The 19,712-nt window shown below is 42.8% G+C and overlaps 1 protein-coding gene and 1 non-coding gene across 8 annotated transcripts; both read right to left on the bottom strand.

Moving 5' to 3' along the window:
* Positions 1-11,829: 11,829 nt before the first annotated feature.
* SDHAF1 (succinate dehydrogenase complex assembly factor 1) lies at positions 11,830-19,438 on the bottom strand. 7 transcript variants are annotated; one of them, XR_013221508.1, is made up of 4 exons: positions 19,315-19,334; positions 15,661-15,685; positions 14,723-15,055; positions 11,830-12,217 (listed from the first exon to the last, which is right to left on the bottom strand). XR_013221508.1 is itself a non-coding variant. In XM_077287188.1 (4 exons), exon 3 carries the CDS (start codon positions 15,041-15,043, stop codon positions 14,795-14,797), a length of 249 nt encoding a protein of 82 aa, XP_077143303.1. In that variant the 5' UTR covers positions 15,044-15,055; positions 15,286-15,685; positions 19,315-19,387; the 3' UTR covers positions 12,066-12,217; positions 14,723-14,794. The 7 variants fall into 7 exon arrangements, 6 of the variants coding, with proteins under 6 accessions (XP_077143303.1, XP_077143286.1, XP_077143313.1 ...); XM_077287188.1 differs by having other exon boundaries at positions 12,066-12,217; positions 15,286-15,685; positions 19,315-19,387; XM_077287171.1 differs by lacking the exon at positions 15,661-15,685 and having other exon boundaries at positions 12,066-12,217; positions 19,315-19,438.
* On the bottom strand, positions 16,829-16,949 carry LOC143797504 (small nucleolar RNA SNORA47). The gene has a single exon (XR_013220520.1). It is a non-coding gene; the product is annotated as a small nucleolar RNA SNORA47 (small nucleolar RNA).
* Positions 19,439-19,712: the final 274 nt, after the last annotated feature.

Below are 19,712 nucleotides of genomic sequence, written 5' to 3'. Positions count from 1 at the left end.
CAGATCACAATAAACCTACAAAACTCTTCAACTCTCAATTGGAGGAAGATACGGACTCAGATCTCGAAAGTGACTCAGACAGAGGTAGCACTACAAAAGAGAAACTGGTGACCCGTTCTTTCATCAAAAGAATTCTTGCACAAGCTATGGAGCCAATAGGCAGAGAGTTGGCGGAGATAAAACAAGATCTAACACAACAGGGCCACAGAATTGAATCAGTCGAAACCTTTCAAACAACCCTGACACAACAGAACAACAATCTGCTCAACTGCCTTAACGAGCATGAAAATCAAATACACACCATACATGCCACCCTGGAGGACCATGAAAACCGCGAGAGACGGAACAATATCCGTATCAAAGGTCTTCCAGAATCAGTGGCATTTGAAGCGTTAACCAAAGCCTCGACTGAAATCTTTAATAAATTATTGCTAGAAGATGACCCACATGACATGGAGATCATCAGAGTCCACAGGTCTCTCCGCCCCAGGCCCAAACAGGGCGATCCTCCGCGGGATGTAATATGCCGCTTTCTTGACTATAGAACAAAAGATTTGATACTTCGCAGAGCCCGGGACACACAGGAGGTTAAATATGAAGACTCCCAAATAAGACTCTTTCAGGATCTATCTGCCATAACCCTCAAAAAACGCAGACTCCTAAAACCATTTACAGAGGCTCTACTCCAAAAAGGATATCGATTTCGATGGCTTTTTCCTTTCGGGATCTTTATTACTGCGGGAGACAAGAAGTTTCAAGCTAGAACATCTCAGGACATCAGGGAGGCATGCAGGGCTCTAGACGTCTCCATAGAGACTTATCCTGACTTGGAACCCTTCCATGTGGCTTCTCAGCAACTCCCCTTGACAAATCCAACTCCGTGGCAACTCGCTGGAACTCCAAAATCACAAAGGCAAAAGAGGAAGTCCACTAAATCTCCGACCCCAAGGAGTGTTGGGGAGGAGGTGGGATGAGGGGACCTCTAACCCTCTGGTCTCGACACTCTGAGATGATCCTTTAGAGGGAATTATTCCCCCCCCTCACTCCCCCCCATGTCTCGTATCAACCTGGAAAGCATTTCAGGACTGTTTATTATTTTAATGTAATTTTCCGGGTTGGTCAGAGGGGATAAAAACCTCAAAATATTCTCTCCCGAGCTGGCATAAATGCTATGCAAGCTACAAGTTCAACTGTTCGTTTTGGACTTAATATGTTTTACATAAAAATTAATCTAATTATCTTTTTCTCTTACCTTCTATCTCACCTCCGTCTCCCTCCCCTTCCCTCCCCCCCTTTACCGTTCTTCCACCTGCATCGTGAATCTTCTAGAATATCTACGGACATTCGGACGACGACCTCAAACCAACCATCAAATCCTCTCCAATGGCTATTCATGATAAGGTAATTTCATTTGCCTCTCTAAATGTAAATGGGCTTAATTCACCAGTCCCTAGACGACACACATTAGATTATCTTAAAAAACAGAAGGCCAACATTTTAATGATCCAAGAAACCCACTTTAAACCCGAAAAGTTACCCAATTTTGAAAACAACTACTATGATACATGGTTCCATGCCACTACAACACAAGTAGGCTCAAGAGGAGTATCGATTGCGATAGCTAGGGGAATACCCTTTCAGGTCCATAACACTTTGGAAGACCCTGGTGGTCGCTATATACTAATTAAAGGCCTCCTCGCAGGGAACCTAATAACCATTTGTAGTCTTTATGCACCCAACAAAAAACATCTGAAATGGATACTAAGAACACTTAGAACTATAGAAAACTTTAGAGAAGGAACTTTTATCATAGGGGGCGATCTGAATATCACACTAGAACCCTTGTTGGACACCACAGCGAGGAGAAGCGCAATTTCACTAAAAGATCTTACTAGAATTAAAATGCAATTTAATTCTATGCAGATGCTTGACGCCTGGAGATACTTGCACCCGACGGATCGTGACTACTCCTATTATTCCCACCCTCATAGAACGTATCACCGATTGGACTATATATTTATTCCCAGACAGCTTTTCTCCAATACCCACAACGCTAACATACTTCCGAACATACATTCGGATCATTCAATAATTACATTACAGATATCGTTAGTGAAACCCTTCAAAATAAATAGAACATGGCAATTAAACGAATCACTATTAGATTGTCCAGAAACGCGCGCCCGCATAACTAAAATCATTACACAATATTTCGAACAAAATGATACCGGAGAACTACCGACCTCGGTGGTATGGGAGGCACATAAATCTGTTATCAGAGGGGAACTCATTTCAATTTCCTCATACTTAAACAAAATGAGACAACAGGAAATAGCAGAACTTTATAATGAAATATATCTTCTGGAAAAACAACACAAGAAACAAACAAATGCACAGACGATGTCTACACTGATGATAAAACGACAAAAATTGAAGGATATACTAAACAAAAAATCGGCAAAATGGTATGCTTCATGGCGTACCAGGATGTTTGTGCACGGAGATAAGGCCTCCAAACTTATGCTGTCTAGAATAAGACACCGCCAGGCTCGCACCTACATTCATGCCATTAAAAAACCCAATGGACAATGTACCCACAATTATTCACAAATAGAAACAGAGTTCCTAGCATATTATGAGCAGCTATACAATCTACGCCCAGATGAGTCATATTCAAAAAACTTGAAAAGAAGACATGATATCAGAACCTTTTTGACATCCCTGAACCTACCCCACCTATCAGAATCTCAGCAGCATCAGTTGACTAGGCCTTTTAGCTTAGAGGAACTCCGGTCCACTCTGTTGGGGAGCCGATCTGGTAAAGCCCCTGGTCCAGATGGACTTCCAGTGACTTATTATAAATCTTTCTCATCTTCCCTCCTCCCGCGATTACTGAAAACATATAATGATATACAAGGTGGTGATTGTTTTCCCACCCAGACGCTGGAAGCGCGGATTTCCCTAATTTACAAAGAGGGTAAAGAACGGGAGCTTTGTAGTAGCTACAGACCGATTTCACTATTGAATGTTGATCTGAAGCTATTTGCTAGCTTATTGGCTCACAGAATAGCTGAGTTCTTACCGACGTTAATTTCTTTAAACCAAACAGGCTTCGTGGGAGGAAGGGAAGGGAAGGATAATACGCACAAAATTCTGCATCTTATGCATTATGCGAAAATAAATAAACTTCCTCTGGTTCTTCTGGGGACGGACGCGGAGAAGGCCTTTGACAGGGTGGACTGGACATATCTTGAGGAGACAATGAGGAGTTTTGGCTTTCCAAGCCAATTGATCTCCACTATAATGAAGATGTACAGAGACCCAACAGCTCGTATAAAAATTAATAGCTCTTTGACTGATAGGTTCTCCATTAAAAATGGGACACGTCAGGGGTGCCCATTGTCCCCCCTGCTATTTATTCTAACAATGGAACCATTGCTGAATGCTATTCAACAGTGCCACGAAATAGAAGGCATCAAAATAGGGAATACACATCATAAAACGGCGGCCTTCGCCGATGACCTCCTGGTCCTGATGACTAGGCCTCTTGGGAGTTTAGCTGCCCTTCTGAAGATTCTGAATATTTTTGGAGACCTGTCAAATTTTAAAGTGAACATGTCCAAGTCTGAGGCTTTAGGCTTAAATATCCCTCAACACATCTAATATATAAAGCTGAATGTGTGTGTGTGTGTATGTATGTATGTATGTATGTATGTCCGGGATTGGCATCTGAACCGTAGCAGCTACAGCCACAAAATTTTGCACAGTCACACGTCTGGACCCCGAGAGCGTCATAGGCTATGTTGTGAGGTGAAATTTTAACCCCGCGCTTTCCAATTCACCAAACAATTTTGCCCCTATCTACATAATGGGGAAAAAGTGAAAGGAAAAGTGTTGGAGGCGTCGCAGCTACAGGCACAAAATTTTGCACAGTCACACGTCTGGACCCTGAGAGCGTCAAAGCTATATTGTGAGGTGAAATTTTAACCCCGCGCTTTCCAATTCACCAAACAATTTTGCCCCTATCTACATAATGGGGAAAAAATGAAAGGAAAAGTGTTGGAGGCAAATTAACAGCTGCCAGATGTGAACAAGGGGGACTTAAAGAATGACAGCGATGGCACCAAAGAGTATATACTGTACAGTTGCTAAGGTGGGGCCCCAACATGGGATAATCACACCACCACGGGGATATGAACACACACACAAAATGCGCCACACACTACCACGTGCTCGAACACATATACCACCCTCAGTGCACATTTCACCACACATACACCAACCTCGCCACATAAAAGTAGAAACACAAAAGTCGCCGCTCAAAACTCGCCACGCGCAAAACTCTCCACATGCAAAACTCGCCACACGTGCAAAACTCGCCACACGCAAAACTTGCACACGCAGAAAAATTGCCACACGCAGAAAAATTGCCACACGCAGAAAAATTGCCACACGCAGAAAAATTGCCACATGCACAAAAGTTGCAACACATGCAAAAGTTGCCTCACACAAAACTTGCACATACTCAAAAGGCACCACACATAAAACTCGCCACGCGCAAAACTCGCCATGCGCAAAACTTGCTGCACACAACTTGCTACACTAACCTGTCACATGCAACTCGACACACAAAAAGTTGCTACACGCATGTCGCCACACAAAACTCATCTCACAAAAGTCCCTACATGCATGTCGCCACACGCAACTCAACACACACAACTTGACACACGAAACTCGCCCTAAAACACACACAAGTCTGGTATCCTTCAAAAATAAAAATCTGATTAATAAGCAGACAAACTACAAGAGCAACAAATGTACCATATAGGAATCCGGCAGCTGTCAGTCACATGACCAGTCTATTATGTGTATGTGTGAGCTAATATATACTGCCAGGGGGTGGGCTTACTGTTGGCTGGGGATTTATCAGGCTGCCATTTTAGCTTACAAATACTGAGGTAAAAATACTGACCAAATAACGTGTGAACGAGGGCTAATACAGGAGGAGATGGCATACAGCTATATACTATATACAGGAGATGACACACAGGTATATACTATTTACAGGGGAGATGACACACAGGTATATACTATATACAGGAGGAGATGACACACAGATATATACTATATACAGGAGAGATGACACACAGGTATATACTATATAGAGGAGGAGATGACATACAGGTACATACTACATACAGGAGGAGATGACATACAGGTATATACTATATACAGGAGGAGATGACACACAGGTATATACTATATACAGGAGCAGATTACCTACAGGTATATAGTATATACAGGAGGAGATGACACAGGTATATGCTATGTATAGGAGGAGATGACATACAGGTATATACTATATACAGGAGATGACACACAGATATATACTATATATAGGTGAGATGACACACAGGTATATACTATATACAGGAGATTACATACAGGTATATCTAATATATAAAGCTGAATGTGTGTATGTATGTATGTGTGTATGTCCGGGATTGGCATCTGTACCGTCGCAGCTACAGCCACAAAATTTTGCACAGTCACACGTCTGGACCCCGAGAGCGTCATAGGCTATGTTGTGAGGTGAAATTTTAACCCCGCGCGTTCCAATTCACCAAACAATTTTGCTCCTATCTACATAATGGGGAAAAAGTGAAGGGAAAAGTGTTGGAGGAAAATTGACAGCTGCCAGATGTGAACAATGAGGACTTAAAGAATGAGAGCGATGGCGACAAAGAGTATATACCGTACAGTTGCTAAGGTGGGGCCCCGACATGGGATACTCACCACACACGGGGATATGAACACAAACACAAAATGCGCCACACACTACCACGTGCTTGAACACATATACCACCCTCAGCACACATTTCACCACACACACACACCAACCTCGCCACATAAAAGTCGAAACACAAAAGTCACCACTCAAAACTCGCTACATGCAAAACTCGCCATATGCAAAACTAGGCTCACGCAAAACTCGCCACACGTGCAAAACTCACCTCATGGAAAACTCACCTCATGCAAAACTTGCACACACAGAAAAATTGCCACATGTACAAAAGTTGCACCACATGCAAAAGTTGCCTCACACAAAACTTGCACATACTCAAAATGCACCACACATAAAACTCGCCACGCGCAAAACTCGCCATGCACAAATCTTGCTGCACACAACTTGCTACACTAACCTGTCACATGCAACTCAACACACAAAATGTTGCTACACGCATGTCGCCACACAAAACTCATCTCACAAAAGTCGCTACATGCATGTCGCCACACGCAACTCAACACACACAACTTGACACATAAAACTCGCCCTAAAACACACACAAGTCTGGTATTGTCCTTCAAAAATAAAAATCTGATTAATAAGCAAACTACAAGAGCAACAAATGTACCATATAGGAAATACGGCAGCTGTCAGTCACATGACCTGTCTATTATGTGTATGTGTGAGCTAATATATACTGCCAGGGGGGAGGGCTTCCTGTTGGCTGGGGATTTATCAGGCTGCCAATAGCAACCAATCACAGCTCAGCTTCTATTTTGCTACAGTTAATTAACCTGAGCTCTGATTGGTTAATATAGGCAACAAAGACATTCTCAGTATAACAAAGCTAATATATGTTGTGAAATGCTTCTATTTGCTTAGTTTTTGCCTTTTAATAATTACATTTCTATCTATTTGTTTTGTGGTTTTTGTGTGCAGAATAAATTTTTGTTAACACATTCTATTTTGCTAACAGCAGTCATTAACCCGGGCGAAGCCGGGTAGTACAGCTAGTCTAATATATAAAGCTGAATGTGTGTGTGTGTATGTATGTATGTATGTCCGGGATTGGCATCTGAACCGTAGCAGCTACAGCCACAAAATTTTGCACAGTCACACGTCTGGACCCCGAGAGCGTCATAGGCTATGTTGTGAGGTGAAATTTTAACCCCGCGCTTTCCAATTCACCAAACAATTTTGCCCCTATCTACATAATGGGGAAAAAGTGAAAGGAAAAGTGTTGGAGGCGTCGCAGCTACAGGCACAAAATTTTGCACAGTCACACGTCTGGACCCTGAGAGCGTCAAAGCTATATTGTGAGGTGAAATTTTAACCCCGCGCTTTCCAAGTCACCAAACAATTTTGCCCCTATCTACATAATGGGGAAAAAATGAAAGGAAAAGTGTTGGAGGCAAATTAACAGCTGCCAGATGTGAACAAGGGGGACTTAAAGAATGACAGCGATGGCACCAAAGAGTATATACTGTACAGTTGCTAAGGTGGGGCCCCAACATGGGATAATCACACCACCACGGGGATATGAACACACACACAAAATGCGCCACACACTACCACGTGCTCGAACACATATACCACCCTCAGTGCACATTTCACCACACATACACCAACCTCGCCACATAAAAGTAGAAACACAAAAGTCGCCGCTCAAAACTCGCCACGCGCAAAACTCTCCACATGCAAAACTCGCCACACGTGCAAAACTCGCCACACGCAAAACTTGCACACGCAGAAAAATTGCCACACGCAGAAAAATTGCCACATGCACAAAAGTTGCAACACATGCAAAAGTTGCCTCACACAAAACTTGCACATACTCAAAAGGCACCACACATAAAACTCGCCACGCGCAAAACTCGCCATGCGCAAAACTTGCTGCACACAACTTGCTACACTAACCTGTCACATGCAACTCGACACACAAAAAGTTGCTACACGCATGTCGCCACACGCAACTCAACACACACAACTTGACACACGAAACTCGCCCTAAAACACACACAAGTCTGGTATCCTTCAAAAATAAAAATCTGATTAATAAGCAGACAAACTACAAGAGCAACAAATGTACCATATAGGAATCCGGCAGCTGTCAGTCACATGACCAGTCTATTATGTGTATGTGTGAGCTAATATATACTGCCAGGGGGTGGGCTTACTGTTGGCTGGGGATTTATCAGGCTGCCATTTTAGCTTACAAATACTGAGGTAAAAATACTGACCAAATAACGTGTGAACGAGGGCTAATACAGGAGGAGATGGCATACAGCTATATACTATATACAGGAGATGACACACAGGTATATACTATTTACAGGGGAGATGACACACAGGTATATACTATATACAGGAGGAGATGACACACAGATATATACTATATACAGGAGAGATGACACACAGGTATATACTATATAGAGGAGGAGATGACATACAGGTACATACTACATACAGGAGGAGATGACATACAGGTATATACTATATACAGGAGGAGATGACACACAGGTATATACTATATACAGGAGCAGATTACCTACAGGTATATAGTATATACAGGAGGAGATGACACAGGTATATGCTATGTATAGGAGGAGATGACATACAGGTATATACTATATACAGGAGATGACACACAGATATATACTATATATAGGTGAGATGACACACAGGTATATACTATATACAGGAGATTACATACAGGTATATCTAATATATAAAGCTGAATGTGTGTATGTATGTATGTGTGTATGTCCGGGATTGGCATCTGTACCGTCGCAGCTACAGCCACAAAATTTTGCACAGTCACACGTCTGGACCCCGAGAGCGTCATAGGCTATGTTGTGAGGTGAAATTTTAACCCCGCGCGTTCCAATTCACCAAACAATTTTGCTCCTATCTACATAATGGGGAAAAAGTGAAGGGAAAAGTGTTGGAGGAAAATTGACAGCTGCCAGATGTGAACAATGAGGACTTAAAGAATGAGAGCGATGGCGACAAAGAGTATATACCGTACAGTTGCTAAGGTGGGGCCCCGACATGGGATACTCACCACACACGGGGATATGAACACAAACACAAAATGCGCCACACACTACCACGTGCTTGAACACATATACCACCCTCAGCACACATTTCACCACACACACACACCAACCTCGCCACATAAAAGTCGAAACACAAAAGTCACCACTCAAAACTCGCTACATGCAAAACTCGCCATATGCAAAACTAGGCTCACGCAAAACTCGCCACACGTGCAAAACTCACCTCATGGAAAACTCACCTCATGCAAAACTTGCACACACAGAAAAATTGCCACATGTACAAAAGTTGCACCACATGCAAAAGTTGCCTCACACAAAACTTGCACATACTCAAAATGCACCACACATAAAACTCGCCACGCGCAAAACTCGCCATGCACAAATCTTGCTGCACACAACTTGCTACACTAACCTGTCACATGCAACTCAACACACAAAATGTTGCTACACGCATGTCGCCACACAAAACTCATCTCACAAAAGTCGCTACATGCATGTCGCCACACGCAACTCAACACACACAACTTGACACATAAAACTCGCCCTAAAACACACACAAGTCTGGTATTGTCCTTCAAAAATAAAAATCTGATTAATAAGCAAACTACAAGAGCAACAAATGTACCATATAGGAAATACGGCAGCTGTCAGTCACATGACCTGTCTATTATGTGTATGTGTGAGCTAATATATACTGCCAGGGGGGAGGGCTTCCTGTTGGCTGGGGATTTATCAGGCTGCCAATAGCAACCAATCACAGCTCAGCTTCTATTTTGCTACAGTTAATTAACCTGAGCTCTGATTGGTTAATATAGGCAACAAAGACATTCTCAGTATAACAAAGCTAATATATGTTGTGAAATGCTTCTATTTGCTTAGTTTTTGCCTTTTAATAATTACATTTCTATCTATTTGTTTTGTGGTTTTTGTGTGCAGAATAAATTTTTGTTAACACATTCTATTTTGCTAACAGCAGTCATTAACCCGGGCGAAGCCGGGTAGTACAGCTAGTTCTTAATAAAGCGAAAAACTTATATCCATTTGCATGGCCCAAACGATACATTAAATATCTAGGGATTAAAATAGGCAGAACAGATAAAGAACTATTGGAGGATAATTACTACCCGCTACTTAAACATACAGTCATGACCATCCAATCTTGGAGAGACCCATATCTCTCTTGATGGGTAGAAAGAACCTAATAAAAAGTCTGATATTGCCCAAATTTACATATTTGTTTCAGGTACTACCCATACATATTCCTTCAACTTACCTAACCAAAATAAATTCCATATTCTCTCATTATATCTGGAAAAGTACGAAACCTCGCATAACCTTTCGCACATTGAGTTTACCTAGACACTTAGGGGGAATGGGAGCCCCAGACATAAAGAAATACTACTATGCGGCAGTACTATCTCGGTCAGTAAACTTAATTAGAAATTCCCAAGGAAGTCTGGCAATTGATGTAGAGAAAGAAATATCTTCTATTCCTCTTAGACCACTACTATTGACCTATGTAGGGAAACATTCTTTTCCCCCTCATCCCAACCCGCTTACACGTACACTTATAAAAATATGGTCGAAAACGCACTACATTCTTGCTCCTCCTTCCTCACCGTTGCTAACCCTCTCAGATATTATAACCCAACCGTTTGGGAATAGAGTTAAAAACTATCCAATAGACCAAATGCTAAATGAAGGAACACTTCTTTCACTGGCAGAACTTCGTAAAAAACCTGACCTGACAAACCTGAATTTTTTACATTACTCGACACTTAAAGAAACGCTGAAAAGGTTACAATACTTTTCAAATATTACACGTAAGCTTACCTCATTTGAAACCATGTGTGCTAAGGCGTCCAGACCCACTAAGGTACTCTCCACAATCTACCAAACGCTTATAACAGACGAATTAAGCCTTAAGAGAGCATACATCTTAGGGTGGGAAAACGATTTGGGATACACTTTTACGCAAGCACAAGTGTCCCACATCTATAAATATTCTCATGGACCCACAAGCTGCGTTAAAACCCAGGAAAACTCTTATAAGATAGTATCTAGATGGTATATTTCTCAAACACAACTTCGGACCTGGAGATTATGTCCCCACGTTGACTGTTGGAGATGCAAATTAGAGGAGGGTGGGTACCTCCATCTTTGGTGGTCGTGTCCGGGGGTTCGTGGTTTCTGGATAATGATAGAACAATTGATAAAAGAGGTGACTGGGAAAAAAGTGCAACTGACACCAGAGATGGCGCTTCTGAATTTCCTGGTGTGGTCTGGATGCGCATGGCTCACCATTTTAGCTCAAAACATATTGGCCGCAGCCAAGTTATTAATCCCCACTTTCTGGAAAACCACGAACGTCCCGACATATCAACAAGTGATGAAAAAGATAGATCAACTATATCACACGGCTGAACTTGTGGCCTTGGTAAATCATTCCATTCCTAAGTTTAAAGGAATCTGGCTCCCTTGGATTTTATTCAGGTCGTCCTCCAGAATTGATGTAATCCAGAATTGATGTAACCAAGAATTGATCGAAAAAGAGAACTGAATTCATGATGCGGACCCCCCCCCCCCCTCCCCGTGCTCTCCCCCCCCCCTTCTCTTTCTTTACTGTCCTATAATTATTATATTACAAAGACTCTTGACATATGTGTTATTCTTGATGAAGATGACTGCTCCAATTTTATTACTGCTCTTGTTCAAGCTGAATACGCTGTAAAAAGGAGACTCTTTGTCATTGTTAAAAATCCAAAAGTTAATTGTTATACTTTTCAACTGTTATTCAACTATAGTCATTATTTGTGTATATGTGCATTACTCTTCAATAAAAAGAACATTGAAAAGAAAAGAGATCGCTTTGCAGAGAAATGCATGCTCTTATCTCCCCCTAGTGGAGGCATGAATTATTTCATACTTCTCACTGCGCCAAAGGCTAAGAAGTTTCATAAAAGAAGAAGTCACACGTCAGGCTTCTGATTTATCATATATCTTTATACCACAAATTTATCTTACACCGTTTTTTTTCCAGTATATTGTGCAAATACTTTTCAGTGGCATCATACAGACTTAAATACTTTGCGCTTCCTCTCTTGGGATTACACACAAAATCCAATTCAAAGGAAATATAAAATAGTTCTATATTAGGTTTTGTAGACAGATACAAAATTCGTATATACAGGTATAGTTGATTTATACTTCATTTACATCCTACATCCATTTCTGCAGTGTCCATCCACGGCACAGACGCTGTATCTCCACAATCCCTCTGGATTCATAGTAGACGTGGCACAGAGAACAGAAACTCAGGATGCACTTCTGATAACGGACGGTTACAGGACCAGCATCTCACTGCAGCGTCCTGAGGATAGAGGACATAGACCAGTTATAGTTTCCATATGACTGAATCATTAAAGGGTATAAACATGAGGATGAATGACCTCGGGGAGATCAAAACATCCAACACCGCGGAGACACCATCACGTGTTTGTCAATGCAGTGATCCAGAACACTGCGGCTTTTCTACATGCATTTGCATATTTCCCATAAGGGATGGGGGCAGTGTTCTGGATCACTGCGTTGAGAAACACGTGATGGTGTCTCCGCGGTGTTGGATGCTTTGATCTCCCTGAGGTCATTCATCCTCATGTTTATAGTCTTTTCACTAGGCACTGCTCCTAATAGCCAGTTTCCTACTCCACACTGATGAGGGGCAAATACCCCGAAACAGCTGTCTGTGGATGGATACCATGTTTTGGCATAGGTGGTTTTCCTTTATTGGATGCTGCCCTTCCCGTGGTTGTTCCTTCCCGGTGAAAGACCTGGCTATTCATTGCTTGCGTTGAGAAACACGTGATGGTGTCTTCGCGGCTTTTCTAGATGAATCATTAAAGGGAACCTGTCAGCAGGATTGTGCACAGTAACCTAAAGACAGTGTCAGGTTGGCGCCGTTATCCTGATGAAAATGATACCTTGGTTGATGAAATCCGTCTTGTGGATGTTCTTTAATCTTTATTTTCAGTTTTGTGTTAATGAGATTCTTGTGCCCTAAGGCGGGGTTGGTGTATGTGTGTTCTGATTAGATATTCATAATGCAGACTGCTGACAGGTCACTGATCCCTTACTGACCTGCCCCCTAGTTTGCATAATGAATATCTGTATATACTTTAAAAAAAAAAAAAAAAAAAAAAACCTTCAACAGGAAGATGCCAGCCGTGGCACCTGCTCTGCAGCAAAATTGCATGTTTTGTGTGCCAATAATACTTTTTGTTTCAGGTTATTCAGCTAGAGTCCTCAATTTGAAAATGGCGCTCGCCGTGCCTGCGCAGAAGCCGCTATTGGTGTGTGCTGCTGTGATCCAATAGCTGCTACTGCACATGTGTCGGCGGCGCCATCTTACTGGAGAAGAAAAAAATTCCTCCTCCAAGATGGCACTGCCCATGCCTACGCAGTAGCAGCTCTCGGAGATATATATGGAAAGAGGGGTATGATGTTATCTGGGGTCCCTCATTGTGGTGTGACTGCACATGTGCACAGCTCTCTGCAAAACTGTAGACCTGCACAAGGCTGAGAGGGCTACAGGACAATAGGAACGCAGCTTGGTGAAAAAGCAATAACCATTAGCACAATTATTAGAAAATGGAAGAAACACAAGAGGACTGTAAATCTTCCTCGGTCAGGGGCTCCATGCAATATCTCGCCTCGTGGGGTAAGGATTCGCTGATTTCTGAGCCAGGAGTGGCAGGCACTTATGTGTTACACATACTCCCGGCCAGAGCCTGTCCAGTGGGCACGGCATCGCTCCATACACTTGTATGGAGGGAGGCCATACCCTCTAGTGGACCACCCACACTGGACAGCAACGTCTCTAGTCGTGTGTGGCCTTGCTTAATATAAGTGTATAGAGCAAGGCTGTGTCCACTAGTCGGGCTCTGGCCAGAAGTATGTATAACTTATATGTATCCTCCAGTCCCGGCTCAGAAACCAGCGAATCTTTGCAGCGCACAATGCTTGCGCTGGGGGGGATTCATAAGTCTGTGTGACTGCAGACTTACTCATTTTGATTTGACAACCCTATTAAGTTTTATAGAACGTAGTTTGGAAATTTGAGCTATAATTGCAATATGCGGTCATGTGCAACCTGTAAAGCGCTGCGGAATATGTTAGCGCTATATAAAAATAAAGATTATTATTATAAAGATTATTATTTTCCACAGTCAAAAATGAGCTATAACCCGTAGGAAGCAGTACAGGGGACTGCTCCACCTTCTCATGCCTCCAGTCGCAGCATTCACAAGTAGCACCTTAAATAAACACCGGTTATATGGTCAGCAAAAAATATTGCTACTACTAATATATCTTCATTACTATTTGTGCTGTATTTTAGGCTAAAGCCACACATCACTCAGACACTTCTAAGTCGCCACCATAACGTTTTGTGGCTCAAACTGATCGTTGTAGCGTAAAGCCCTTTGGCCAATAAGGGTCTATCCATTAACAGCTGCCCCATTCTGTAGGCAAGCTGCTTTACCTGGAAAGCATGCAGCCAATATGAAAGCCCCACCACACAGCACGCAGAGGCAGTTTTCTTGCATTGTGGCCACACAGTATGACAATGCTGTTAATGATATTGGATTCTGCAGCATTTTCAGATATGAATAGCAGATTACAGCTTTATCATTAGTACAGCAAGTTCAATAGTTAATGCATCTCTGCTCATTAAGATATGTTTATATATAAAATATGCCTTTGTACCGTTTGTTCCTGATCTGGGGTTTGCCAACTTAAGTTAAGAATCCGGCCAGAATTTACATAATGCTGCCTCTTCAGAAGGTCTCGTCATAGTCTACAGAATCAAAAGACCCACCATAAAAATCTCCAGTGTTTCCAGGGCTCATCAGCAGGAGACTGGTCTTTCCCCTTATGGCGGGGGCACGTTTTAGGCATCGGTGGAGGTTTTGATGAAGGCTCCGAGCTGTTTTGTGCTGACATCTTTCAGTTGATCCAGCTGTCTCCGGCCACGGCGCATGAGATATTCTATGTGCATGACATCGGTCCTGGGGATTTTGGCATTTTTCCTGAATTCATGCTGGATTTGGGGCAAGAAACCTGGTTTGTCCTTTCCAGCTCGCAAGAACTGTTTGTATAGACTCAGGACTTGTTTCTGGAGGTTGCTGTGTCTTATCATTGTGTCTCATAGCTGCAGAGACAGAAGGCACAGACCCACTTGTTACATGAATATTATAGGTCTCATAGTGGCGAAGAATGATTTATAATACAAACCTAATACCACCCCAGCAGCCAATCAAAATGAAGAATGGACACTGGCCATCGCACAAGTGGAGATTAGCGCTAGACTAATGTTACAAGTCCAGTTTCAGCAAACAAAGTTTATTCAATACATAGAAAATTGTGTAACATTTTACTAACACTTTGTGTAGCTGTTCCTCACTTCTGAGATCTCTGCTATCGGTCAATGAGTGGAAAGGTTGTTTCCCTAGACCAGCGTTTCCCAAACCTCCAGTCCTCACAGGTTGTGTTTCCAGAATTCCCATAGTATTGGGAGTTTGGTGGGAGAATTCCTGCTGCCTTGATAGTATTACACACGTGGTGGAAGTATCAAGAAAATCCTGAGAACGTGACCTGTTGGGGACCATGAAGACTGCAGTTTGGGAAACACTGCCTTAGCGGATGAAAATCTGTCCTGGTAGTGTGATGGAGAGAATGGTGGTAGTTATTGAAAGTCTCCACGAACTGCAGACATTTCTTATTTCATGACAAGTCTCCACGAGATGCATTCATTACCCATTTCATGACTGCAAGCAGAGATCTGAGAAACAAAGTAGATTAGAAAATTGTATTAGTTCAATTATAGAAAGAATAAGCTCTGTGCCTGTTGTACTACAATGACAAAAAGACTGACTGGCACTTCCAAGCTAATGTGAACAGGTGCAAACTCGGAGCAGCTACCTCCATATACAACATACAAAAAAAGTTGCACTCTGTAGTTCTAAAGCATGACAATATGAAATATAAATAGCAATACTGCTTCTGGATACTAGGAAAAAGTGAGGCACTTAGCACATAATTTGGCCAGTTCATGCACGCCCAGCAACCAATGACAAGGCGGTCTCAGATCTGCTGGGTCCTACGTGTCTAGCGTGAATACCTCTCTAAGGCCGGGGTCACACTTGCGAGTGTCTCGCATCAATACTCGGCACTGCCGTCGGCACTCGGGATCGGAGTGTGCAGCTGCATGTATTTCTATGCAGTCGCACACTCTGGTCCCGAGTGCCGGCGGCAGTGTCGGGTATTGATGTGCTAGTTTCTTGCATCACACTTGCAAGTGTGACCCTGGCCTAAGACTGAAGTCTGAATTCCTGGGTAGATGTGAATACCTCTCTTCCAAGTCTGATTTTCTGGGTAGGTAGGACCTTGTTGCAATTCAAATCCACCACATGCTGAAGGGCGGAGTGCTCGGTCACAGAGATAATATACAATGACAAAAAGACTGACTGGCACTTCCAAGCTAATGTGAACAGGTGCATACTAAGAGCAGCTACCTACATATACAATAAACAAAAAAAGCTGCACTCTGTAGTGCTAAAGCATGTCAATATGAAAAACATGAATTTAGACACTAGACACGTTAGGACCGAGCAGTTTTGAGACCACCTTGTCGTTGGTTGCTGGGCATGCATGAACTGGACAATTTATGTTCTAAGCGTCTCATTTTTTCCTATTATCCAGAAGCAGTATTGCTATTCATATTTCATATTTACATGCTTTAGCACTACAGAGTGCAACTTTTTTTGTGGTACTACAATGACATTACACATCCTAAAAGGTGGGATAAGTAAAAGAATGATCTTGGGGCAGTTTTCTCTAGAAGTCAATAGACCACAGTCTTTAAAAAAAAACAAAAAAAAAAAACCTATAATGTTCTATACATAGAATTGCAAGTTGTTATTGCAAAATGCCGGTCATTCCCCACAACCACAGATGAGAAGGGAATGGGCAGATGCAATGTTACTATAGGAGGATATAACCAGTAGAAGCAGTACAGGGGACTGCTCCACCTTCTCATGCCTCCTCTCAGGGTCTCACGTCACATCCTGTTTCTCAATAGACAAACTAATTTTGACATAAAAAAACACAAAAATTGAGCTTTGATTAAGATGGTATACATGCAGCACATAAACGCATGTTCATATTGGCCATAAAGCATAAAAAATACAAGAAACAAAATAAACAAAAAAACCCTGCTGTAACTAAATAAGTAAAAAGTGCATCTAAATAACTCAGGGTTCTTAGTAATACTGTTTTTGATCAAAAATAGCATAAAATCCATCCCACCGTCGTCAAGGTGCCCTGATCGGGATGGCCCTATGATGTAATATTTACATCATGTTTAGCAAACAGATCCCAACAGATGCGGCAGGAAAGGCTGGGGTGACAGGGCCACCTGTTGGAAGTAGCGATCCTACAAGTCACAATCAACCCTTTAACGAGTCGTGCAATATGACTTAGGATAAAAGCCAAATCAGTATCTCAATTCGCAGACACGGTGTTTCGGGCTGTTGGCCCTCGTCAGTGCGAAGCATGAGAACTGATTTGGCTAGGTGAGAGGCTCTGGACTGGGGACTAAGGGGTAACGTTTCTCCTTATGGAGAGTGACATACCAGCTCTGGCTTGTCAAGGTAAGGAGGCCAACAGCCCGAAACACCGTGTCTGCGAATTGAGATACTGATTTGGCTTTTATCCGGTCATATTGCACGACTCGTTAAAGGGTTGATTGTGACTTGTAGGATCGCTACTTCCAACAGGTGGCGCTATAGAGTTAAGTCCTCTTTGTCTCAGAAGAGGCAATTTGCATATTTAATTTCCCAGAGGAGCATTGCACGGCGAATAAGCCTCCATACCTTGACAAGCCAGCTGGTATGTCACTCTCCATAAGGAGAAACCTTACCCCTTAGACTCCATTCTTTTGAGCATTTTGTCAGCACAAACATGGCTGAGAAGTACAGAGTGTGGACATATTTTTATTTGACTCATTTATATAGCACCATTAATTCCACAGCACTTTACAGATATTATCACGCCCTAAGGCTCGGATCACACAGTTTTGGAGTGGACCTGCTTTAAAAACAACACCTCAAAATCATTGGCCATGTGCACACAGTCCTTTTGTAGAGTTTTTTTTTGTCATAGAGGAAACTAGATCAGAACAGCTAAGTTTTTCTCTGTAAAAATTGTGTGTGCACATAGCCACTTAAATTCAGTGTAATATCCACTTTGCTGTTTATATGAGGTTTTTTTTGCCTGCAGCGGTTTAGAAAAGCACCTGGTGGAGATAAAAGAAGAAGTACACGTCCCTTTGATGCAAATCCTCCAGTAATCTGTACCAGACTTCACATATCAAGAAAATAGGCTGCAAAAATGGCATCAGGAATAAAACCTCTTCAAAAATAGTTTCAGGAAAACAAAATCAAGTTTTTCAAGAAGAAACCGCTGCAGGGATCGCTTCTGGTTTGGGGAAGTTTTCCTAAAGCAATTCTGAAGAGTTTGGGAAGATTTTTTTCCTGGTGTTCTTTGCAGTTTTAATTAGAAAGTGCTGTGGTTGGAGAGGTTTCCTTCAGGACCCGCTTTCTTTTTCCATAACAGGTAATTTTCAAAGCCTCTTTATGGAGAAAAAAACTCAAAAACCTCCTAATATGGACAGCAAAGTGGATTTAATGAATTTAATATGGACAGTTTCCCAAGAGTTTGAGGAGGATTGTGAAGAGGATCTGTCTGGTCAAAAAAAAAACCCTCAAAAAACTGCGTGAACATCCCTGAGACTTTTCCCTACCTGCCCAACACTTAGTGTGAACGTAACCTTAACCATTCACCCCAATAACGACACAGAGGACGGTGCCAGCAGCAGGGCTCCAGGGGTGCACTGTATAAGACCCCATGTCTGCCCCCCAAAGCACCTATGCCAGCAAGTCTCGGGGGGGGGGGGGTGTATAAGACCCCATGTCAGCACCCCCATCACACTGCAGGACATAGAGGCCTCACAGCGACAGGATGCACTACTGTACCCAGCAGAGACATGGCAGTGTATGGCAATGCATAATGTCACAACCAGCAGCAGCTGTTTCCGACGTGTGGCCCCAGACTGTAGTGTCCAGCTGCACATCCTGGGGGTTGTAGTTCCACACGAGCTGGAGACAAGTAGCAGACATAACTAATGTACGGCCTATCCCCTAGTCTTAATCATGATAAATGTGGAGCCCCAGCAATGCGTTATCTCAACTCGGCAGGGTTACATAGGAGCAGGCATAGGCACCGAGACATAGATCAAAGGAACTACAAATCCCAGCACATTCAGCCACCCCGCAGGTTACTATGACAACAAAAGCCGCAGGCGCACATGTCGCCGCTCTGTCACCTCCCGTGCACAGCAGCTACACTCACCACCGACCTTCCTCCAGGTCATCCACAAGCGTCACCGGAAGTCAGAACTCTCCACGACTCCCGACCTCTGCTGCCACCTGTTGTACGCACATGATCACTGCAGCCTGTGCGTGGTAAGTGCGCAGCACTGCATGAGTCAGACTACTATAGACTAGGGACAGTGCTATGTGAGAAAACATCGCCTAGCACTCGGACCAGTGTGAGGGTATGTGCACATGCTGCGGATTCGCAGCAGTTTTCTATGAGTTTACAGTACCATGTAAACCTATGGAAAACAAAATCCGCAGTGCACATGGTGCGGAAAAAAATGTGGAGACGATGTGTTGTTTATTCCGCAGCATGTCAATTCTTTGTGCGGATTCCGCAGCGGCTTACACCTGCTCCTCAATAGAAATCCG

The sequence above is a fragment of the Ranitomeya variabilis genome, chromosome 1 (genome assembly GCF_051348905.1).
Source record: "Ranitomeya variabilis isolate aRanVar5 chromosome 1, aRanVar5.hap1, whole genome shotgun sequence".
NCBI lineage: Eukaryota > Metazoa > Chordata > Amphibia > Anura > Dendrobatidae > Ranitomeya > Ranitomeya variabilis.
Note: the sequence above shows the minus strand (reverse complement) of the source record. Positions and strands in the feature narration are given on the sequence as shown.

Excerpts from the sequence above, each read along its gene's own strand:
- SDHAF1 (XM_077287171.1), bottom strand. The coding sequence starts at position 15,043 with ATGATAAGACACAGCAACCTCCAGAAACAAGTCCTGAGTCTATACAAA.